Below are 24,567 nucleotides of genomic sequence, written 5' to 3' on the forward strand. Positions count from 1 at the left end.
TCTGTCTCTCTCTCTCTCTGTCTCTCTGCAGTCTCACAAGGATATCGGTCCTTTGAACGTTGTCAGATTGATTTACAGTACAACACATTCTAGTAATCAATCAGTCGAAAGCTTCAAGATCCTTCAGATGAGGCTCAACAAGTGACAACGGGATGTGAGAGAACAACAGCTCATATTACCGTAAATATGCGTGTTCACACACAGGTGAGCGATCATGTTGAATCCGCTTCCTGTGTGAAGTGTCCGGTGGTGGTGTGCCAGAGTGTTTTACCTCCACCTGAAGAATGCCGCTGACCTTTGCCCTCCTGCGACCCACACACAGACACACTCGCACACATGCTTTCACACTGCTTCTATATGTATCAATGTGTGTGCTTGTGTACGTGTAGATGTGTATGAGTGTGCTTGTGAATACGTAGATGTGTGGTGTATGAGGGTGTGTTTGTGTGTGGCCTGTGTGTGTGTGTGTGTGTGTGTGTGTGTGTGTGTGTGTGTGTGTAATTACCCTGGATGGGATCAGGATGAGCTGGTTATAATTAGACTGTTCTGACATGCTCCTCCCCACAGGTAAGCACTGCCTTCTCCCTCCACATGGCAGCCACGCCTACAGAAGCCCACTTGGGACAAACTGTGCACCACTGCTGCTGCTACTGATTATAATGAAGATGGTGATGGGCCCTGTTCCTTGACTGTGACTACCAAAATACTATTAGAACTATGTACATCTGAAAACTGATTTTCTGGAATAGAAGCCTCCGCTGAATTAATAAAATGTCAAATATGTACGCCTAGTGACTGACAGTGAAACAACAAAGCTGAATTAATCTGTTAGTTAGACTGGAGTCAGAGAGAACAACATGTTTTGATATGTGTATATACCAAGGAAATGAACCATGCAGAGGTACAACACATTTAGTTTATTGTTCTTAAAGAATACGCGAGGGCCTTCTCAAAAATGGTTATACTACCGCTTAACGAACTTCAGCGTTGATACCCAAACAAGGAGCCTTCGCTACACGTACAACTCAATGTGAACGGATAATGACATCTACCGGTCATTTGTAGGAAATACAATGTTCTATAACTAAGAATATATAACACAATTAACATGGTGCTATGGATGTGAGTTTCATTATTGTGTTGACAGATGATTCAATATTCGTTCAAGGACCTTGTATGTTACAGGGATTCATAAACACTTGCTTGTGCTAACTGATTTGTAAGGCACTAAACTCCTAGCATGACTTCGGCTCACTCCAAAGGCAAAGGTGTATACACAGTGCCCACCCTCCCCCACCACCAGCACCACATAGATGCCACGAGATGATTATTAGTGATTACAAGTCAGAAAGACGATTCCTCTGTCTGCCGTTTAACTCGGATTACAATCAACGTAAAGTAAAATGTACGAGGATTAAAAGTCTGAACACACGGGAAACTGTTCTGGAGGTGTCTACCTCTTTAAAACGTACAGTAAGAACTTAGCCGACATCTCAGACACGGAACATATGAGAGATGGCAAGTAAGCCTGCAAAATATCTTTACAGCCAATGACCACATCAACTTTAATGACAGACACGAAGTTTATCCAATCGAAGGGGGGAATGCTAGATGATGGGCAGGATTTGCTGCCAGAGTGGGATAATATTCCTCACAGCTGTTTTTCTCTATTCCAGAACTGTAGCAAGACCCTGGGAAGGGGGCGGAATACTGGAACTGCACTTAAAAAACTTTTTGTAATCGTCCTTTTCTTAGGCTATATGAAATATGCATGTGCCAAACTCTTAAAACTGTCCACTTTTAGTTTATATGTAAGCTTTGTGCGTAGAGTTTTAGATTAATATTTTTTTACATCAAGACTTGAACTTGAGACTTGGTTGAACCCACAAAAGTACAGTTTCTGGTTTTGTTTACTGACCGACGTTTCCTCCTATCTACCCGAATGCCATGAGGATTGCAACCGAAGAGATTTATTTGCGCCGGGGAGACGGGGAGACGACACCGTTCGTGGAATAAGTACAGTTTGCGTTTCTATTTACCGAAGTTTATGGATATTCTTTTTGGTTCCAAGCTACTTTATAGTTAACTCGGTACGCTTCGTTCTGTAACCGTCTGACGTGGGGGACCGTAGAGGTCTGTATGCACGAGCAGAGATGGCCACGGAGTGCTCGGAAGCTCGTTGTACTACAGTAAACACAACGACTCATGCTTTTGTGTAAACCAAAGCGTAGGTTACAGCGCTATAAATACAAATCGCCACATATCACTCGCAGCTGGTCTGCGAGTAAAAAGACAGGAAGAGCTTAAACTTAAAGTTACCCAAAGACTAAACCTCAAACACTCAAGTTATCCTTAAAATTATACAGCGCGTTTAAACTTTGTTGCCAGATCTATATCCCGTTATGGACTCAGGTGAAAGTTAACAAAGTGGTGGGCACTCAAGAGGAGCAGCTATGTTCCAAGTGCTCCTACTGTATTTTAAGGTACATGCCAAAAGCACTTTTTAAAACTATACACAACTCCCTCAAAGGCCTCCTATCACAACACCAATAACGTCAAAGGGATTCAGGCTTAAACCTGACGGTGACTGTTGAAAATGGTTGAGAACCGGTGTTCTGTGCAGAAGGAGGAGGTTTACCGCTGGTTCTCGGTCCTGAGCTCGTCTCAGAGAGCGGAGTTCCTCTGCGGCCTCCTGGACCTCTGCGTCCCCATCGAGCTGCGTTTCCTGGGCTCCTGTCTGGAGGACCTGGCCCGAAAGGACTACAACTCCCTCCGCGACGCGGAGATCAAAGCCAACAACCCCGCCGACCTCTCTGGTCTCACAAACGTCACGGACGAGGTGGTGAGGAGCAAACTCCTGGTGTCCCTGGCTCTGCTCGGCTCCGACAACCGCGAGGCGGCCGGGGTGCTGTTCCGGACGCTCACGCACATCGACGCCGTCATCAGTAACTACGGGCTGCAGCTGAACGACGGGCAGACGGAGCAGCAGTTCCTCCTGCTCTTCACCATGGCCTCCAACCACCCCGCCTTCAGCTTCCATCAGAAGCTGGTGCTCAGGCAGGAACTGAGCCACGTCCAGGAGATGCTGCAGAGCAGCTGTGCTGGGGAGGCTCTGGGAGGAGGCGGGGGGACCGGAGGCCTGGCCTCTCCAACCCCCCTGCCCTGCCCCATCCCTGCCGCCCCTCTCTGTCTGCTGAAGAAGGAACTCTGCCTCAAGGTAGGTACCATGGGTCCTTCAGAGGGCACGGGGGGTAGGGTGGTGTGCGTGTGTGTGCACACGCACACTCAGACAGACATACACACTCGTGAGTACACGCGGACACACACACACAGCCATGATGGTCGAGAGTTGTATGTTGGGTTGATCCTTTAGTTCAGAGAGTGAGGTTGTACCATGTGACCTGTGACCTGTGACCTGAGCGCTGTCCGAGACCAGCTTCACAAGCCACTGGAAAGGCTCCTGACACCTGGAGGTGAGAGGTCATAGGGGAACCTATCACCATCATGGCTATAAAAAGGTCAAAGGTGAGGAACGCCCAGCCTGCCACTGGTTCCGTAGTTTGGTGTCCTGAGTCGACCTGGTTCACACACACACACACACACACACAAATAAACCACACACACACACACATGCATACACACACATGGACTCATACACACACATACTGTACATGTACACACAAACAAAATGAACACAAGCACACACACACTGTGACAGGGTGGGTCCCGGCGCTCGGTGCAGACTGCTTTGGGTTAATATCTGACAGAGAAACGTCTGTAATGGTGGTTATAGCTCTGTGTGTGTGTGTGTGTGTGTGTGTGAGGGAGAGAAAAGTGTGAGATAGAGGTCACGAAAGAAGGGGAGAGTGAAAAAAAGGAGAGAGAAGAGAAAAAGAGAGTGAGAGGAGAGAGAGAGAGAGAGAGAGAGAGAGAGAGAGAGAGAGAGAGAGAGAGAGACAAAATAAGTGTTTAATTTCTAGATAAATCAGAATCAGACACAATCACAGACAAAGACTCATCGTGGTCTTTGTTTCTTAAAGAATCTGAGTCACACACGCACACACACAGATTAACACACACACACACATGTGTACATGTGTAAGGCATGTGTACACACACAAGTGCACACACACACTCACATTAACACACACACACACACACCTGAACACAGGCACACACACACACACAGAGCTTCCTGACTGTTCAAACATGTTGGGGCTGTGTGGGGAAAGTCCCCAGCTCCGAGAGAAGAGCTGTTCTGTTGGTCTTGGCCTCTGTTCAGTGCAGGTCAGCACATTTCTCCATGCTGAAATCAACCCAGTGTGTGTTACGAGTGTGTGAGTGTGTGTGGCATGAGTGTATGCATGGGGTGTGTGTGTGTGTGTGTGTGTGAAAGAAAGAAAGAAAGAAAGAAAGAGAGAGAGAGGGAAGGAGGGAGGGACTCTCCAGTGAATCACCGGGAGGCTCCGACTTGTTGCTCCGAGTGGAGTCTCAGACAGTAACGTGCTGATTATGTTCAACTGAGTTTACGCAAACCCCAACCTCAGAGTAGGTAATGAATGTTCCAAGACCTGGGTTTGCGATAGAAGAGAGAACAGGGTTGGAGAGAGGAGAGACCAGGGTTGGAGAGAGAAGGAGAGACCAGGGTTGGAGAGAGAAGGAGAGACCAGGGCTGGAGAGAGGAGAGACCAAGGTTGGAGAGAGAAGCAGAGACCAGGGTTGGAGAGAGAAGCAGAGACCAGGGTTGGAGAAGGAGAGACCAGGGTTGGAGAGAGGAGAGACCAGGGTTGGAGAGAGGAGAGACCAGGGTTGGAGAGAGAGTACAGTATGGGCCACTATCCTGAAAGGGAAAGAGGAAGACAGTGCCTGGCTGGAGGTCTCATCTGACTTAACAAGGTAGTTACAGGCAGGGACAGACCATAATAACCGTGTCTCGCCTCAGTTCTCACTCATCCCTAAGGTAATAACAGAGCACACACACACACATGCACACACACATGCAGGACGTCACTCATACCCTATGATGTAACGAAGAGAGCAAGTGCAGGAAAGATGACCAGTCCTGTACGTGTGGAGAGAAAGACTGGACAGACCATAATAATAAAAACAATGAGATCGTGTAGCTGACACTTTTCTCCAGTGATGAACAGCAGGGGATGTGAACCCGTGACCCCTTAAGCTTCTGTCAAATGCTCTAACCACTGAGCTGTATCCATAATTAACAACCGTGTGTGTGTAGAAACTCACTATGTTAACAGTGCTGTGAAGTATGCCTGATTTTTCATTCATTCATCATATGCACAGGTTGTGCTATTAGAAAGTACAACAGAAGATGAGGAGGTATCAGAAGTGCTTAGTTCTAACAGTATTTCAGTGGTCAGAATCAAAAAGTAGGAGAAAGAGGAGAGATAAGGAGAGAGACAAACTGGAATGCTGCTACTGTATGTGAACACTGACTAGACTAGTCTTGACCTTGACATCAACTCTTGACTTTTAGACTGACCTTTCACTTGTACCCTCTGTTCCCCAGAACCAGCAGCTAGGAGAGATCCTGGCAGGCCCAGGCCCAGGCCCAGGGGCTGGTGAGGAGGCCAGACCAGGAGACCGGGAGGGGGGGCCAGAGCCTGTATCTCTCCCCTCTTCAGTTCCACCTCCGCAGGCACTTGGCATGCTGCACCTGGGAAAGACAGGCAGAGGTGGGTGTCCAGTCTGGGACAGGTTCGGTTATGCTTTGTCTATATATCTTATGATATATATGTCATTTTATGTTATGGTCTATGCGTACAGAGTTCCTGAAATGTCTATGTGCACAAGAAGTTCCAGTGATAGTTGGGGTCAGAGTTTACATCAGACTGTGTAAAATCACTGTGTGTGAGTGTGTGTGTGACAGAGAGTATGTGTGCGTGTGTGAGTATGTGTGCGTGTGTGAGTATGTGTGCGTGTGTGAGTATGTTACAAGATTCCACTTGCTGAAACGTCTGAGCCAAGCCATCTTAAGGAATGTAGCGGAGCCCTCGGGCATTACAGACGAAAGAGAGAAAGGAGAAAGGAAGGAGGGAGGGAGAGAGCGAGCGAGGGAGAATTGGGGAGAGAGACAGAGAAAGGGAGGCGGAGAAAGAGATATAGAGAGATGATGGGGAGAAGATGTAGTTCACACCTAGCGGTGTGTGTACAGCCTTAGTGTTTGTTCTCTGTTTTGGAACACGCCACAGCAGTGCTGTTAACAGTATCTCTTTCTAGAATGTTCTTCTCCTCCCCCTCTTCATGGGGCAGACCAGAGCAAGGTAGAGCCCCTGTAGGGGGGTCTCTAGGACGGCAGGGGTGGTTATATCCAGACAGCCTTGTTGAGGTCACTGAAACGGTCTTCCTCTCTTACATGTTCTGGCCTGAGTGGAGCTGCTGTCAGTATGGTGACAGTTTCTCTCTTTCTCCTTTCTCCCACCACCTCTCTCTTTTCTCTTACTCTCTCTCCGTCCTACACACCGTTCTCTCCCTCCCTTCCTCCCTCTCTCTCTCTCTCTCTCTCTCTCTCTCTCTCTCTCTCTCTCTCTCTCTCTCTCTCTCTCTCTCTCTCTCTCTCTCTCTCTCTCTCTCTCTCTCTCTTTTGGTGCATCTGGACTGAATGCTCCTAGTGCATTCAGTGCAACAAGGCCTGCAAACATACAGTACTGACGACTAAACAAGCTCAGACACTATACGGACACAGTAGTACACACACAGAGTATGGCAGCGGAGATGTTTCTTTGTTTGTGCGTGTGCTCTTTCCTTGGCTGAGTCCGGGAGGAGATGTTTGTGTGTGTCTGTATAACATTAACAGTGTTTTTGTTGTTGTGTGTGCCCAAAATATTTGTTTGGGAACGTGTGTGTGTGCCCTGAATCTCATTCAACATTCAAAATGTCACTGGCAGGATCCCTGAAATGGTTCACTAATGCTCTCATAAATCTAGCTTTAAATCTCTCTCCTCACCTCATCTCTCTCTCTCTCTCTCTCTCTCTCTCTTCTCTCTTCTCTCTCTCTCATCTCTCTCTCTCTTCTCTCTCTTCTCTCTCTCTCTCCTTCTCTCTCTCTCTCTCTCTCACTCCTGTCTCTCTCTCTCTCTCTCTCTCTCTCTCTCTCTCTCTCTCTCTCTCTCTCTCACTCCTGTCTCTCTCTCTCTCTCTCACTCCTCTCTCTCTCTCTCTCTCTCTCTCTCTCTCTCTCTCTCTCTCTCTCTCTCATCTCTCTCTCTCTCTCACTCCTGTCTCTTTCTCTCACTCCTGTCTCTCTCTCCCTCTCTCCTCTCTCTCTCTCTCTCTCTCTCTCTCCTCTCTCTCTCTCTCTCTCTCTCTCTCTCTCTCTCTCTCTCTCTCTCTCTCTCTCTCTCACTCCTGTCTCTCTCTCTCTCTCACTCCTGTCTCTCTAACTCTCTCTCTGTCTCTCTCTCTCTCTCTCTCTCTCTCTCTCCCTCCTCTCTCTCTTCTTCTTGTTGTTTCAGTGAATGTAGAGAGGATTGAGATGAAAGGCGTCCACTACAAAACTGACAAACTCAGTGAATATGAGGTGAGAAGGGATCATTTTTGTACTTTCTCACACATACACACATATACACACACACACACTCACACACATATACACACACACACACACTCACACATACACACACACACATCACTGCCCAGTCAGACTGGTTTGCAGTGATTAAACGAATTTACTAATAACCACAATTAAAAAGTACATTTTTTATATTGTTTTTTATTTTATACACACGCACGGCATCGCATTCCTACACACACACAACACACAACACACACACACACACACACACACACACACACACACTCTCCAGGGTTGCTTGACACCCTTCTCCTGGTCTTGCAGGTGAGCTGGTCCGACTCCTCCACAACCACGGTGGTGAGGAAGCACCAGGAACTGATGGATCTCCTCTCTCAGGTAGGAGGAAGAGGAGGGAGAGGGGGGGCTGGAGGACGAGGAAGCAGAGGTTGGAGAGGGGTAGTAGGAGAGGAGGAAGAGGAGGGAGAGGGGGGGCTGGAGGATGAGGAAGCAGAGGTTGGAGAGGGGTTAGTAGGAGAGGAGGAAGAGGAGGGCTGGAAGACGAGGAAGCAGAGGTTGGAGAGGGGTAGTAGGAGAGGAGGGGGAGAAGGGAGAGGAGGGGAGGGAGGAGGGGGAGGAGCGAGAGGAGGGGTAGTAGGAGAGGAGGGGTAGTAGGAGAGTAGGGAGAGGAGGGGAGGAGGGAGAGGAGGGGGTAGTAGGAGAGTAGGGAGAGGAGGGGGAGGAGGGGAGAGGAGGGGTAGTAGGAGAGGAGGGGTTTGATGAAGTGGAGGGGAGGATGTAGCCTTAGGGAGAGGATGACTGGTATTAACCTGGGTGTTTCGGATGAGGGAGGAGGAGAGAGAATGGGTAGTAGGTAGAGGATGAGGAGGTGAGGAGGAGGGAGAGGAAGGTGAGTGGGCAGGGGAGGGTTAGATGAGGATGGACAGGGTGAGGGGAGGAGGTAGTCGAGGAGAAGGAAGAGTAAGTAACCAGTTGTGGGAGAAGGAGAAGGAGAAAAGTGAGGATGAGGAGAGTAGACTCACCTGGTTGAGGGAGTAGACTCACCTGGTTGAGGAGAGTAGACTCACCTGGTTGAGGAGAGTAGACTCACCTGGTTGTTTTCTTGGGTCTCCCAGCTTTCCCAGGTGTGCCCAGATGAAGGCCTGGACAAGCTCCTCCCCAAGTCACACTGGCCTGGACAAGCTCCTCCCAAGTCACCTTGCCTTGACTCGCCCCCGAATTGGACAGGTAGACCCAAGCCCCTTCCTCCCTGACCTCTGAACTCTAACAGGATATGTGCTTATTGTAATATTAACAGATTATTAAACGAATGATGATAAATGTTAGACTGGGAGAGACAAGGAGGAAGAGAGAGGCTGCTCTTTGAACACCACCACTTGTTCTCTCTCTCCCTCTTTCTCTCTCCCTTTCTCTCTCTCCCTCACTGTCTCTCGCTCTTTCTCTCTCTCCCTGCTTCTCTCTCTCTCTTCTCTCCATCTCTCAATCCCTTCCTCTATCTGCAGGTGGCTCACCTCCCTTCCACCTCACATCCTCAAACACCAACAAGTCACACTCTTCTTCAGCTCGGCCCCCAGCGGGCCCCCCGGCCCCCGCGGGCCCCCCGTCCCCCGCGGGCCCCCCGGCCCCCGCGGGCCCCCCGTTCCCCCCTGGGCCCCCCGGCCCCCGCGGGCCCCCCGTCCCCCGCGGGCCCCCCGGCCACCCCTAACAATCCGTTCACCCACAGTGCAAGTAAGAACCCTGGATCCTTTTCTCCACTATGTTTAACTGAGGTATCAGTTGTGTGTGTGTGTGTGCTTGTGTGTGTGTGTGTGTGTGTTAATGTCTGGGGTTTAGGGGGTGGTGACTATTTTGGTCGTGTGGGAATTCAGGCTGGCATGTTTGTGTAGGGAGGCCTAGAGATTGGTGACCTCATGATAGAATGTGTGTCTGTGTGTGTGTAGGTGAGAGACAGAGAGAGAGAGAGAGAGAGAGACAGAGAGAGAGAGAGAGAGAGAGAGCGCAAGAGAGAGAGAGAGCGCAAGAGAGTGTGTGTGTCTGGGACCCTGAGCCAGACAGTCTCTCAGTCCAGTGAAGGATATTAGGAGTCCTCTGGGATGCAGGAATAAAACCAGTCTGCCTGGGCAGTGATGTGTGTGTGTTAATGTGGCACCACTCTTTAAACCCACCATGCTGGAGCCTTGTGTAGAGGGCTTCTCTGCACATGCTCGGACGTGGGGGCTGTGTGGAACCATTGACCTCTCTCAAAACCTTTTTTCAGAAATATTTTCGAAACTTTTTGAAACTTTTTTCACACACAGTGAAAGGAGAGGATAGAGGAGAACAGAGAAGTCTGAAACAGAGTAAAGCAGAGCAGAGTACAATAGAGTATAGTAGTATCCTCAACAAGTCCTCAATGATGCAAACTTTTTGTTTGATTTTTTTTTTCAACATTTCCAAAAAATGGGAAAGTTCTTTTTTAAAGCATTTTTTTCAACCTTTTGGAAACTTTTTTCCCAAAACATTTTTGGGAAAGGTTCTACCTAGGAACAGATAGAAAGGAGGTTCTCTGTGTGTGAGGCTGAAATCTCATCTCTGCTGTTCCTCTCTTCTGCAGGTCTGGGCTCCCTGCTGCAATACAGAGGGTCCAACAGGTAAGACCTCAATCTCTCTATCTCTCTCTTTCTCCCTTCTTCTCTTTCTCTCTCTTTATCTCTCTCTCTTTCTTTCTCCTTTCTCTCCCTACCTCCCTCCCCCCCCTCTCTCTCTCTCTCTCTCTCTCTCTCTCTCTCGCTCCTCTTTGACAATCTCTATTTCTCTCTGTCTCATTCACATCAATCTCATTCCCCCTCTCTTCATTCTCTCTCTCTCATTCTCTGTCCTTCTCTCTCTTACTGTCTTTCCATCATTCACCCCCCCCCCTCTCTCTCTCTCTCTCTCTCTCTCTCTCTCTCTCTCTCTCTCTCTCTCTCTCTCTCTCTCTCTCAGTTCAGTTCAGTATGCTTTATTGGCATGACAGTTCGGGTTGAGCAGTATTGCCAAAGCAGTCCATATTGAATGGACATTTTAACATATATATCATAACATTTTACAAGATTTTACAAGGAGTCTTAACAATAATAATATGGCAAAATAACAGTAACATAGTAAGTTGAGGACTGTAGAAAAGTAACAGATGAATGCATGTTACAGTAAGATATAGAAAGGTATTAACAGTCATACAAGGTTGATTCACTGTCCCTCAGGTTGTGACATTTAGATACATATCTAGTGGCAAGGCTTGCAGTAGGCCCTTCGCCCAGAGATATCCTTAATTTCTCATTAATGTCAAGTTCTGTGTAGTTTACAATTAACTGGTTACATTTTTCCAGATATTGATCTCTTATACTTTCATACTTGTAACACTTAAGTAGGAAATGTTTTTCTGTTTCAATTTCCCCTGATGTGCAGTGCCCACAGATTCTGTACTCTTTAGGTAACCATGTTTTCCTTTTTCGATTGCAAGGGTGTGGTCACTCATTCTGTATTTTGTGAGAAGCTTTATGTCCTTGACAATATATAGGTATTCAGCCATTTCATATTTTCTATTTAGGTCCCGATAGCAGTCTAAATTGTTTTGTGTCTTGGTTTCTTTTTCCCAGTGTTCTAGGTAGGAGTTTTGTTTTCTGATTAGTTTTATTCTGTTTGGTGTTAGTAAAGGGGAAGGAGGTGTGCCGGGCAGTAACTGGTTTGTTAGTCTCATAACCAGCTGGCACAGGGGGCTCCTTTCAGGGTTACCTTCATGGACTGCAAGGGCTTTAGATTGGATTGATTTCTCTCTCTCTCTCTCTCTCTCTCTCTCTCTCTCTCTCTCTCTCTCTCTCTCTCTCTCTCTCTCTCTCTCTCTCTCTCTCTCTCTGTCTCTGTCTCTGTCTCTCTCTGTCTCTGTCTCTCTCTCTCTGACAGGGCTGTGTGTGGAGTGGCCAGTATCCAGCCAGTCATGAGTGTCCACAGCTCCATGCAGCCTCATCCCCCTCCCCACCTGCCCCACCTCTGCCACCTGCCCCCTCACCTCCCCCCCCAGCTGCCCCCCCAGGGCCCCCTGGTGGGCCCCCACCCTGCAGGAGGAGAAACTGCAGTGCCCCCCCTTGGATGTCTCCAAAGCGCCACCCTGGCCCCGCCCACCAGCCCGGAGCAGAGCGGCATCTTGGACTGGCTACGGAAGCTCCGCCTCCATAAGTACTACCCCGTCTTCAAGCAGCTGACCATGGAGGAGGTGGGTGGGGCCAGGGAAGATAGTGGGCGGGGCCTGGGGCGTATGTGGAGAGGGCAGTGCATCCCTATCCCTCTCTCCATCCCTCTCTCCATCCCTCTCTCCATCCCTCTCTCTATCCCTCTCTGTCCCTCTCTCCACCCCTCTCTTTATCCCTCTCTCCATCCCTCTCTCTATCCCTCTCTCGGTCCCTCTCTCCACCCCTCTCTCCACCCCTCTCTCTATCCCTCTGTCTATCCCTCTCCCTATCCCTCTCTCTATCCCTCTCTCTATCCCTCTCTCTATCTCTCTATCCCTCTCTCCACCCCTCTCTCTATCCCTGTCTCTATCCCTCTCTCTATCTCTCTATCCCTCTCTCTATCCCTCTCTCTATCCCTCTGTACAGCCCAGTCTCTTCACCCATCTCCCTCCTTCCTCTTCCACAGTTCTTAGGTCTGACTGAAGAGGATCTGAATAAGTATGACCTCACACAAGGAGCCAAGAAGAAGCTGAAAACCCAGCTGGAGCTGCAGAAGTGAGTCCTTCACATGGAACAAGAATCACAATCATCAGAATAATGTGTTCATTTAGCACACGCTTTTATCCTAATCATTATACGGGGGGAATTTTAATCTGCAACCCCTTGATCTATAGTGAAATACTCTACCACAGAGCGATACCCATTCCTGTATGCTTCAATCTATGTAACATAGATATAAGTAGTGTTTAGAACAGTTAAGAGTTGTAGAGGAGGACTTTTGGACTGGACCTCTCTCATCTACCTTCTGCCCCCCAGACACATAGAAACCACCCTGTGTGTGCTCTCTGCACAACTACACTATGTAGTCATACAGCCAGACATGCCCTGACATAAAGCTACGTGTGTGTGTGTGTGTGTGTGTGTGTGTGTGCGCGCGCTTTAGTCATGCACCCAGACATACAGCTGCAGAAGAGTGAGAAGTTGTTTGTTTAATTATCCATTAACCTGAAGAGAACCAATCACTGCTGCTGTTCTGTGAGAGAGAATACAGGACTGGAGGTCATCAATGGTTAACTGGGCTGAATAGTTAGTTTAGATAAGTTGTACTTTAAGCGAGATAAGTATATTGTTTGTATGTGTGTGGAGCGTGTGGAAAGGGAGAAAACACTATCAGCTCAACCCTGTTTCCAGTCTCACCACCAGCTGGTTTAGCTGTGTCATGGCCCCCCCCCCAGGTTGTCTTTCACCCTGTCACCCTTACTCAGCCATAACCCCAGACCTGACATAGCCATACCCTGTCACCCCTTCATTGTAGGTTATACAAGACCTCTAGTGGCCATGTGTGGAACTGCCTTCATCCAATGCAGGGTACACAAGCCCAGTACCATGTTAGTAGATCAGGTTATTTTTTGCAAGAGAAGCTGTGTGCATGTACACTAAATATGTGCATGCATGTGTGTGTGTGGCCAGCAGGGAGAAAATGGAGAAGAGGTACATGGTGTCACAGTTTCCAGTGTCCTGTAGTGGAATCGCCAGAGTAACCCCCTCCAGCCACATCGGCCCCATGGCACACCTGCAACCTGCCAACACAGGTAACACCTACCACCTGCACAGGTAACACCTACATAGGTAACACCTACCACCTGCACAGGTAACACCTACATAGGTAACACCTACCACCTGCACAGGTAACACCTACATGGGTAACGCCTAACACCTGCACAGGTAACACCTACATGGGTAACACCTAACACCTGCACAGGTAACACCTACACAGGTAACACCTAACACCTGCACAGGTAACACCTGCACAGGTAACGCCTAACACCTGCACAGGTAACACCTACATGGGTAACACCTAACACCTGCACAGGTAACACCTACATAGGTAACACCTACCACCTGCACAGGTAACACCTACATAGGTAACACCTACCACCTGCACAGGTAACACCTACATGGGTAACACCTACCACCTGCACAGGTAACACCTACATAGGTAACACCTACCACCTGCACAGGTAACACCTGCACAGGTAACGCCTAACACCTGCACAGGTAACACCTACATGGGTAACGCCTAACACCTGCACAGGTAACACCTGCACAGGTAACGCCTAACACCTGCACAGGTAACACCTGCACAGGTAACGCCTAACACCTGCACAGGTAACACCTACATAGGTAACACCTACCACCTGCACAGGTAACACCTGCACAGGTAACACCTGCACAGGTAACGCCTAACACCTGCACAGGTAACACCTGCACAGGTAACGCCTAACACCTGCACAGGTAACACCTACATAGGTAACACCTACCACCTGCACAGGTAACACCTGCACAGGTAACGCCTAACACCTGCACAGGTAACACCTACATGGGTAACGCCTAACACCTGCACAGGTAACACCTACATGGGTAACACCTAACACCTGCACAGGTAACACCTACACAGGTAACACCTAACACCTGCACAGGTAACACCTGCACAGGTAACGCCTAACACCTGCACAGGTAACACCTACATGGGTAACACCTAACACCTGCACAGGTAACACCTACATGGGTAACACCTAACACCTGCACAGGTAACACCTACATGGGTAACACCTAACACCTGCACAGGTAATACTGGATAAAACTCTTTGTTGAGAAACGTGACCACCTTATTTACATTTTACATTTAGTCATTTAGCAGACGCTCTTATCCAGAGCGACTTACAGTAAGTACAGGGACATTCCCCCGAGGCAAGTAGGGTGAAGCCTTGCCCAAGGACACAATGTCAGTTGGCATGACCTGGAATCGAACTGGCAACCTTCGGATTACTAGCCCGATTCCCTCACCGCTCAGCCACCTGACTCCCTTTACTACCTTATGTGTTTGAGCATGAACATGTGTGTGTGTGTGTGTGTGTCTGCAGAGTTGCGTGTGGATGTAGACCCAGGGTCTTCCCTAAACAGAGACAGCAGCTCCTCTTCAGGGTACTCCAGCGCCCCCTGCAGTCCCCGAGATGTGGTGTTTGACAGGCCCAAGGACACACACAGACGTAAGACCTTCTTACAGCTGCCACGCATGTAAAGCCCTCCATCAGAAGGCCTTTTAAATCAAATGTAGCACTGTCACAATGCCACTAATTCTGATTAATCTTCCACAAATCTCCTCTCCTCAGGTATGGAGTTGGGTCTGGACCTACCTGGAGCAGACAGGACTTGTGTCCTCCTCAGTCCCAGCCTCCCAGCCGGGTCCAGCAGACCCACAGCTCAGGTCCTCCCAGTCCAGAATGACCCTACGTCCTGTCTCTCTCACCCCTCGCAGCCTCCCCCCTCCCTGCCCCTGGTCTCCCCAGCCCCAGGCTGGGTCCAGACATCCCCACGGAAGCCCCGGCCCCCTCCCCTGGGGCCTGGGGTGAGGCTGGAGAGCCTGTTCTCAGGCCTGGGCGTGGACAGCCCCCCTCCTGGGCTCCAGGACCCCCATGGCCCCAGAGGCCCGTCTGCACCCAGCTCCCTGTGCTCCCTTCCTGGGTTGGTGGTGGAGACCAGCACCTCCCTCACCTCCACCTCCAACACCCTCCACCATGTGTCCCACCCTCCCCTCTCACTGCAGGTGTCCTCCTCCCTCCCACTTAGGACCACGGGACACTACCCCTACCCCACCTGCCCCTCAGTACCTTCTTCTTCCTCCTCCTCTTCCATGTCAACTTTCCTGTCGGGCAGCGTGGCGTGTAGCAGCAACGGAATTCCTGTGGCAACGGCGAGCAGTGTTCCCATGGCAACGGTGGTGCCCGGACACACCTACAGCGTGACCAGCGTAGCGGCTGCGGTCCCGCCTAGCTCAAGCCCCTCCCCCCCAGAGGTCTGCTTCGCCCTTGCCCCTGGCTCCTCCCCCTCTTCCTCCTCCTCCTCCTCTTCCTCCGTCTGTGTGTGCAGCTCCTGTGGTTGCCGGGGGAACTGCGGTTCGTACGGGCCCCTCCCAGCCAACTACGCTGGCTACTTCCAGCACCCGTTCTCTGGGACGTCCGTGTTCACGCTGGGGCCCTTGTTCCACCTCAGCCCCCTCCTGGCCACCGCCAGTACTGCAGGAGCCTTCTCCTACCCTCTGGTGGCACCGCCTCTCTACAACAGCAGCATGTCACATGACCCACAGCAGCCGCAAGGCTTGGTCCTGCCACCCATGCAGGGCTTTCTGGGGGGCGGGGGCAATGTGTACCAGCCGCATGGCATGCTGGGTAACGGAGTCGGGCAAAAGCGTTCAGGGAACGCGTCGTGCTACAACTGCGGGGCAAGTGGTCATCGAGCCCAGGAATGCAAACAGCCTCCCATGGATTCACTACAGCAAGGTGCTTACAAGTGCAAATGTGGTCATTTAGCAGACGTTTTCATCCACAGTGTGTTTGTGGATGTTGAATTGATCTCCACTCACTGCAGTGCTTACTGTGGTGGTGGGGATTCTACCAGGAGCAGGGTGGCAATGTAAACTTACAGTGTAGTGTATCTCTCCAGGAGCAGAGTTGGAGTGTAGATAATTGCTTGTAACGAGAGCTTAGGAAATAGCAGTGTGTCTTTGCTGAGAGAGCCTTGCTAATGAGCGTGTCGACGGTCTTTTCTGTTCTTCTGCCTCTCAGGGATCTTCAGACTGAAGTACACCCCCCACGCTGACAGCCAGGACTCTGGAGACTAACGCAGCACACATCATGGGCCTAGAACATGCAACCTCCTGGTACTTCACAGCACACATCATGGGCCTAGAACATGCAACCTCCTGGTACTTCACAGCACACATCATGGGCCAAGAACATGCAACCTCCTGGTACTTCACAGCACACATCATGGGCCTAGAACATGCAACCTCCTGGTACTTCACAGCACACATCATGGGCCTAGAACATGCAACCTCCTGGTACTTCACAGCACACATCATGGGCCTAGAACATGCAACCTCCTGGTACTTCACAGCACACATCATGGAGCTAGAACATGCAACCTCCTGGTACTTCACAGCACACATCATGGGACTAGAACATGCAACCTCCTGGTACTTCACAGCACACACCATGGGACTAGAACATGCAACCTTCTGGACTACCTTCAATGCACTACAGACAACCAACACAACCTTCTAACTTTGGACATGGACTTCATCTGGTAATCATCTGAATCACAATATTTAATATGTGACAGTCAGGATGGTGAAGTGTCAATTAATCAGAATCAGAATCAGAAAGGGTTTTAATTGCCATGAAAATGTGCACAGACAAGGAATTTACTTTGGCAGGAAGGTGCATACATTAAACATAGGAATACTGGGACATAGGAATCTTAAATACAGTAAATGTAAATACAGAATGAGGAAGAGGAGGTGAGGTGATGAGGAGGAAGATATGGAGTAGGAGGAGGAGGAGAAGGGAGGTGATGAGGAGGAAGATATGGAGTAGGAAGAGGAGGAGAAGGGAGGTCGAGGAAGATTGGGAGGAGAGACTCAGAGGCCGTATTCACAAAACATTTTATCTTACCTAACAAGTAGGAACTACTTTTAGCCTGAAGATGTTTTGTGAATACGGTTCCAGGTTTCTTATTGAGTTTCCTCTGCATGTGAGTCCTCGGTATAGGAAGAAAAACAAAATGTTGCCAACTTTGCATTGCCAAAACTCATGGTTTCTTTTGTATATTTGTTATTTTTCCAAACAATTGGCACGGTTGAAACAACCGTATGTCTATTACACAGTTTTGAATGTTTTAATCATCGAATGCAATTTTATGAAAGTTTGATTTTGTCATGTTAGTAAGAGGATTTTAGTTAGTGTTATCTGTTTATGGATGTGTGTAACCTGTTCGGTACGATCCTTCAGTCATACTAGGAGGGAGCCTGTCTCCTGGGGGGTTAGGGCTGGTGGGGGGTTGTTGAAGCACTTTTCAGCTCAGAGCGAGCAAAAGGCTCCGGGGTGGAGGGTGGGGCCCAGAGCCAAGGGGGGCGTTGGGGGTTCAGAGCTGTGGGGTCCTAGGGTGGGAGGGGGGGGGGGGGAGGGGGTGCCCCGGGATGAGGGTGCCCTGGGATGAGGGTGCCCCGGGATGAGGGTGCCCCGGGATGAGGGGGCCCAGGGATGAGGGGGCCCAGGGATGAGGGGGCCCAGGGATGAGGGGGCCCAGGGATGAGGGGGCCCAGGGATGAGGGGGCCCAGGGATGAGGGGGCCCAGGGATGAGGGGGCCCAGGGATGAGGGGGCCCAGGGATGAGGGGGCCCAGGGATGAGGGGGCCCAGGGATGAGGGGGCCCAGGGATGAGGGGGCCCAGGGATGAGGGGGCCCTGGGATGAGGGGGCCCAGGGATGAGGGGGCCCAGGGATGAGGGGGCCCAGGGATGAGGGGGCCCAGGGATGAGGGGGCCCAGGGATGAGGGGGCCCAGGGATGAGGGGGCCCAGGGATGAGGGGGCCCTGGGATGAGGGGGCCCAGGGATGAGGGGGCCCAGGGATGAGGGGGCCCAGGGATGAGGGGGCCCAGGGATGAGGGGGCCCAGGGATGAGGGGGCCCAGGGATGAGGGGGCCCAGGGATGAGGGGGCCCCGGGATGAGGGGGCCCAGGGATGAGGGGGCCCAGGGATGAGGGGGCCCAGGGATGAGGGGGCCGGGCTGGTCCCGGCCGGAGGAGAGATGACACCAGGACACAAGTCCTCAAGAAGAGACTTAGCTGAGGTGACTGAGGATCACCATGAAGACATGAGGGTCGTGTATTTAACCGGGTGAATGTCGTGTGTATGAATGCTGATCTCAACTTAAATGATGTGGAGTCATTGAGTCCAATTTACTATGGTAATCATAACTTGACTATGGTAATCATAACTTGACTATGGTTATCATAACTTGCAGGAAAGTGAACTGCCATTTTGGTTGCTATGAGAGACATTGATGGGTTTTCATTGGTGAAAATGTGTCGTCTTCAGACGATCAGAACCAATCCCAGGAGTGTTTGTTAAAGACCCACCCCTCTGTCAGGGACGTCCGTATGAAACGAGAAATGTGCCAAGCACAAGACTCTAGTAGACAGAGGATTTAGGATCTATATTTTTATTCCGGCTGGACTGTAGTATTCCTCATGTGAGATAGGGCTGAATATTTTATATGAGCTCAATCGGCAAGTTTCTGAAAACCTTTGTTTCATCCTTCTTCTCTGACACCATGTTGAGCCAGACAGGGATCCAGGTCTTCAGCTGATCCGTATGAGCTAGAGCCCCCTAGTGGCCAGGATGAATGAATGACAGGACAGGTGTTCAGTGTAACTACCATCTCTGTATCCACAGCTATGCATGTTGCTTAATCTTTACAACCAAAACAACAAAAACTGCAGATTTTGAATTGTTGGTGTAGAAACATGAAAGCCAGTAAACATGTTTCTTTTTATGTCATTTTTCTATTGTTTTAGGAGTTATGTTTTATAAAAATCGCATCACAACCTTTGAAAAAAATAATAATAAAATGTTTTGATTCTGTACTGTAATTGCAAACATTTCAACTGAGTGAGACAACATATCAACTATGTCATGGCTGAATTGTCAGCATTCTCTTCCACTGCTATTGTACACAACCATACTGTTTCAATGTATTTTATTCATAAAATAGCAACATAAATACAGGAAGAGGAGGTTGTGTAATATTGCTGTAATTTTGAAGACTGAGGGCATCAACAAGGGGTCATGGCTGTTCCAGGAACACAGAGCAACCCCTCCACTACGACACGTTGTATGACAATGTTATTACAACCCTAAATCACATCTCCATAAAGGACCATGGTTTAGAATGCCCAGAAGAAGCTTATGGACACATATTTTACAATAAAATATAATCACATTAAATAAAAAGAGCAAAAGGAAAACCGAGAGTAAAAAGAAAAGAGAAAAAAAAAAGCATCTAAACATTTATGTTGTTTAGAGGATTGAAAGAGAGACACAGGGAGGGAGAGCAGGGAGAGCGGGACAGCACATTCTAAAAGTGTAAATGCAACGCTAACCTTTTAGACAAACCTTCTAAAGGCATCCCAAACAGAGCGTGTGACAGTGAGGCCTAACACAACGCTCATCGGGGGGGGGGGGGGGGTTTATCGAGTATTTCAAAAGAGTTCCTGATCCATCCCTCCCTTCTCCTATCATAGAATCTGTTAAGTCTCCTTATATCGTCCGCATCACTGATTTCTCCATCAGTCATGCTCTTCATCGTAGTGTTCAACATCATAGATTTATAAATTCAGAAGTAATTATTCTATCTGTACACTGAGGCTTAAATCTCTCTACAATCATCACGCAAGATTCTAGAAGCATAGCAAGCAGCAGTCCTCTCCTGAAGTTCCACGTATCTCCCAGCTTGTGAGACGATGCTTGCAGCAAGGCGGGAAACAAACTAACTGATAAGGATCATGGATGCTTCAATAAGGAGATACATCTAAACAAAACCAAAGAACTTAGAAGGTCATCCCATGAGCTGAGCTGAACAGGGGTGGTGGAAGGAAACTACAGCTTGCCTGGATGAATCAGTACACAATGAGGAAGTGGAAACAAAAATTCCTTTATGGCGTTAAAGACCTAAGCCTTAGTCATTCCGACAGACGCCACTGTGTGATCTATCACATGCCCTGGCACTGCGTGTATCAGAGAAGATTCAAACTGGAGATTCTTAAAAGGAACCCTGAAGGTTCCTAAGCAGTTGTTGATGGGTTTGTTCTAGTTCCTCCTGGCCTTTTCACTTACCCAAGCTCAGCTTACCCAACACTACTGCACACTGGGGATGTCTCGGGCTCCACGCAACGCAGACGCTGGAAGTAGGACCCAAACATGGCTTTAAACGACTGACTGAGGTAGCAATCTAAACAGCCAATCGTGGTTCTGCTATTCTACTCCACCAACAGAACAAGCCACCTTAAGAGGACAACGTAAGATCAAGTGTATGGAGGGGAAAAGATGGGGGCTGGCTGGGGGAGAAATGGGGAGTGACGGGTGAGAAGGGGTGTGGGCTGGGTGGGGGGAGGCTGAGACAGGGAGGGCTGGTTGGGGTAGAGGGGGGTGGGGTACAGAGGCAGGGCTGGTTAGGAAAGCAGGAATATTCTCATTTTTACAAAAGGTTTTGAAGCATGAAGAGGAGGGCACCTATCAGCTCCTTGAAGTCTTGGCAAGGGGTTTACAGCAAGCAGGAATGGAGGGGGGCTGGGTTGGGTTTGAAGGGGGGAAAGGACGGGAGGCAGAAAATCACAGGAGGGGGAATGGTAGTCATAGTATCATTGTCCAATCGCTGGTCAGGTGTCGGCGGGACGGAGTCTCATTGGTCGGCTGGGGTTCCGAAGGTCTCCTGGGAAGCGTAGACCATGTAGAGGAAGCCGTCGTCATCCTTCTCGCGCTCGTACACCTCGGAGATGGCGCTCGACACGGACACCATGCTGTGCCCGTTCACCAGCAGGAAGAAGGCTTGGTTGGAGTTCAGCTGGAGGCGCCTCCTGTGGGTTGGAGGGGGTATGACAGGTCAGGCTCAGTTTATGAATAGCTCCGTGTTTTTGAATTCAGATCAAGAGCTCGCAGGTTCAACTCCCCTCCCCCCTGCCCCCCCCCCCCCTCCCCCATTCGAAAAAGCACACAAATGTTTTAGAAATGAAGACCAGGCTTCATGCGTTTAGGTTTGTGTAAATATTAACCATAGAGGTTTTTAATTCCAAAAAGAGGTTCCAATTGATAGATACAGAGAGACAGCAGCCTCTACTTCAGATGTAGTTTCCTGACACAAGGCGTCTAGATCATCTTTCATCTGTCGCCCACAATGATCTGAGCACAACAGAGCCTGCGAGAACCTGATCTCTGCTCAGATGTATTCAGAAGGAGCCAGCAGGTCTGTAGCTAGCAAAAGGTGGATTTAATTCATTGTGGATGGCGCGTCCTGGATATCAATAAGGCAGAACATCCAACGCATAGTTCTCTATTCTGATGACACTCTGCTTCTATGTGAGATAACACAAGGGTTAAACACACATATGTGTTAACACACAACAATGTGTTAACACGCGTATGCTAGCTAACAAACACACACACCCTCAGGGTTGGGACCATCCAGACATACCTGATGATTTTGATTAGTTCGCTCATGTTGACGTGGTCGGGGACGAGGAACTTGGTCTTGTCCAGGATTGGAAGTTGCTTCTCTCCCTTGTACCTCTCGATGATCACCTGCAACCACAGCAGCGTCTTATGACATGGGCATTTATGCAGATGAATTATTTGTTAGAAAAATAAATAAAACGTGCGCAGCGTTGTGACACACGTAAGAAGTGTGGTGGCACACGCATCTAGAATGGCGGAAAATGTTTGTAGTGTGACCTGTAGCATGTGAAGCACATGTAGTGCGTTGGGTGCATATAGTGTGTAAGGGACATGCATGCAGCATGTAAAGCAGATTTATGTAGCCTGTCAGGGACCTACTGGGATCTTGTTGGGGTGCTGCTCTCGGATCAGCCTCACATCGTCTACCCTCTGCTCTGTTAACACACAGGAAATGGAACAAGGTTAGCCACTTCCTACTTCCTGCCCCAGTTAAAATGTATCTGTCAGGTATAGCGAACGTGAACATATCTAAAAGGCGACCACAGATGAGTTTTTGGAGGTCTGTTAGGCAGTGCTTGGCATAGATATATATATAAACACAGTGTTTATATATATATATCTATGGTGCTTGGTCCCACAGAGACCACTCTCCCTGCTGAACTATGACCCGTCCCTGGTGAACTTTGACCCCTGCAGGTGTTTGTCCCCAGTGTTAAACAACAGCAACCTCAGCAGCTGATAAGATCTCAGCATTAGCTTCTTTGTCCTCTGCGGCCATAAAGGATGAACACGAAAATTATAACTTTTATGGATTTTTCTGGGCCAAGTATACTTTTCAACATGTCTTTCACATTTTGCCTGAGTACTTGTTTGCCTAGGAAGATAACATTTTTTTTTGCAATTAGTTTACAATCTGCACGGTTGTTTGCTGTATTTAAAAGACTTCTGAGCCAATGAGGAACAACAGTGGTGTCTGTCTGTATTGAACTGTTTCCCAGGAAGGTCATGGAGACAAGGGATCTCTGTTTGAGAGCTTTACCTCAGACCAGCCTGTCTCACTGGTCACTCCAACACAATATTTTTATTTTGTTTCACTGAATCGGCTAGCTAGCTAACAATTTTTAGCTACATTATAATGTAGGCCTAGTCAATTATCTGTCAGCTTCCTTGCTGGTGGAAAAGGTCCTGAATGGCTGTTGTAGAGGTTTGAAATTAGCTGGGAACTTGGAAAAGCTGCCCACAGAGCAGTGTTTGCCGACTGTCACTAAGCAGTTGCAGGCACATGGAACTCAAAACTCACTGTCTGACAGAGAAACTAATCCTTAGATTTGAAACAGGATCTGGACTGCCTATGGCCCCATATGTCAAACTTGGATAATAAATCGTTTCTGCTTTTCTCTGTTGGTATTGTCCACTGACATAATTAACATAATAGACGCGGCCTTGGGACAAAGGAGTGTGCATCGCATCTGTACTGTAAAACAAGACGTTTTACTCGTGGGCTAAGCTAATGCAGTACCCTAATGCTACTCTGGCACCGCTGGTTAAAGGCCCTGTGGGCTTAAAATCGAGAAAAAGGGATATGAAACTAGCACAGTCGGGATGACACGACAAACTATAATTTATTAGATTAAGAACTTTCCTGTCAGCCTAGTACATTATAACCCGTTCGGCTGCCTGCCCGTCAGTCTCCCACCCCCACCAACCCGTCCCATCCCCCAATCCTGCAGCGCACAACATTTCGACACAAGCGATTTGAAGCCTAGCCTACTTGTTTTTCTCCTAACTGCCCTGGCACAAATCAACAGAGTAGGCTCCAGCGAAATTATCTGTGTCGCTCCGGGCGTATGTTCGTATGAATCAATCGTTGACATTTTATAGACGCCTTATTTTTTTGTTTCGTTTTATATTGTTAACAGGCTTCGTAAGGATTTGGTCTTGTGTGGTTTACGTTTGTTACAGCCACCACCCCTGAACCCAAAATAGTAAAACATTGGAGCTAAACTCAAAACCATAATTGTTGTGCCTTTTTATCTCCTCTCCCGAAAATCCTCTTGAGTTGTGTTTGTCTTTTTAACGAGAGATCGATGTTTAAGTGACGAACACATTTGGGAGAATTAGGTAACCATCTGCTCTGTAAACAAAGAACATTTCGGGCCTCTAAAACAAACTGAATTGGGTCAGTATATTCTACAATATAGGCCGACTTATCAAGAATAAAAAAACAATGTCATGACAATGTAACTCTTACACACAAAATAAGACAACTTTGGTTTACCAATACCTACCAAAGGTCCTTCTTTGTTTGAAGGTTTTTTCTGAAGGCATTTTTGCACACAGACCAAACACCCGCGTAGTTGAAACTATACACTTTTCGGATTTTTAAAAATAAAATTTAAAACAGAAATTGTAAAGTTATCGGTGGCCGACCAAAGCATAATTTGTTCGGTAGCTAGTCCTTCGAGTCCTCTGATGATCCCTTCCTTCCTTGAAGCTGCGACTCAGTCTGAAGCCAGCAAAACAAACGTGTCAGCTGATACATGACGTCATTACACCATTCGATCCGATTCGTTTGAAAGAGAGAGCGAGACGGAGAGAGAGAGAGATATTAGTCATAAAAATAAAAGATGATCGGTCTCACCGAGTTTATACAGCCTACCTAACTAGTTCCATACGCGCACGTTGGCCTACATGATCGTGCATTTTTATGACGGTGATGACACCAAATGTATAGCGTCATGGTAGACAATGTAAATGA

The 24,567-nt window shown here is 48.7% G+C and overlaps 2 protein-coding genes across 2 annotated transcripts; one reads left to right on the plus strand and one right to left on the minus strand.

Annotated features, from left to right (window-relative positions):
* Window positions 1-1,656: 1,656 nt before the first annotated feature.
* zcchc14 (zinc finger, CCHC domain containing 14) lies at window positions 1,657-16,598 on the plus strand. Its single transcript, XM_062460846.1, is given in 14 exon segments — window positions 1,657-3,217; window positions 5,531-5,696; window positions 7,476-7,540; window positions 7,859-7,930; window positions 8,668-8,789; window positions 9,055-9,129; window positions 9,132-9,280; window positions 10,146-10,182; window positions 11,474-11,783; window positions 12,206-12,294; window positions 13,210-13,331; window positions 14,664-14,789; window positions 14,913-16,079; window positions 16,365-16,598. Coding segments are annotated over 14 exon segments (3,177 nt in total). The 5' UTR covers window positions 1,657-2,596; the 3' UTR covers window positions 16,421-16,598.
* A 2,725-nt stretch (window positions 16,599-19,323) lies between these two features.
* Window positions 19,324-24,341, minus strand: map1lc3b (microtubule-associated protein 1 light chain 3 beta). Its single transcript, XM_062462660.1, has 4 exons — window positions 24,098-24,341; window positions 22,188-22,243; window positions 21,829-21,935; window positions 19,324-21,214 (listed from the first exon to the last, which is right to left on the minus strand). The coding sequence occupies exons 1-4, from the start codon at window positions 24,135-24,137 to the stop codon at window positions 21,040-21,042; spliced, it is 378 nt and encodes a 125-aa protein (XP_062318644.1). The 5' UTR covers window positions 24,138-24,341; the 3' UTR covers window positions 19,324-21,039.
* Window positions 24,342-24,567: the final 226 nt, after the last annotated feature.

The sequence above is a fragment of the Osmerus eperlanus genome, chromosome 5 (assembly GCF_963692335.1).
Source record: "Osmerus eperlanus chromosome 5, fOsmEpe2.1, whole genome shotgun sequence".
Classification (NCBI taxonomy): Eukaryota; Metazoa; Chordata; class Actinopteri; order Osmeriformes; family Osmeridae; genus Osmerus; species Osmerus eperlanus.

Excerpts from the sequence above, each read along its gene's own strand:
- map1lc3b (XM_062462660.1), bottom strand. The coding sequence starts at position 24,137 with ATGCCTTCAGAAAAAACCTTCAAACAAAGAAGGACCTTTG. Across the intron at positions 22,244-24,097 it reads CAAACAAAGAAGGACCTTTG|AGCAGAGGGTAGACGATGTG; the intron begins GTAGGTATTGGT and ends GTGTGTTAACAG. Across the intron at positions 21,215-21,828 it reads GAACTAATCAAAATCATCAG|GAGGCGCCTCCAGCTGAACT; the intron begins GTATGTCTGGAT and ends TCCAACCCACAG.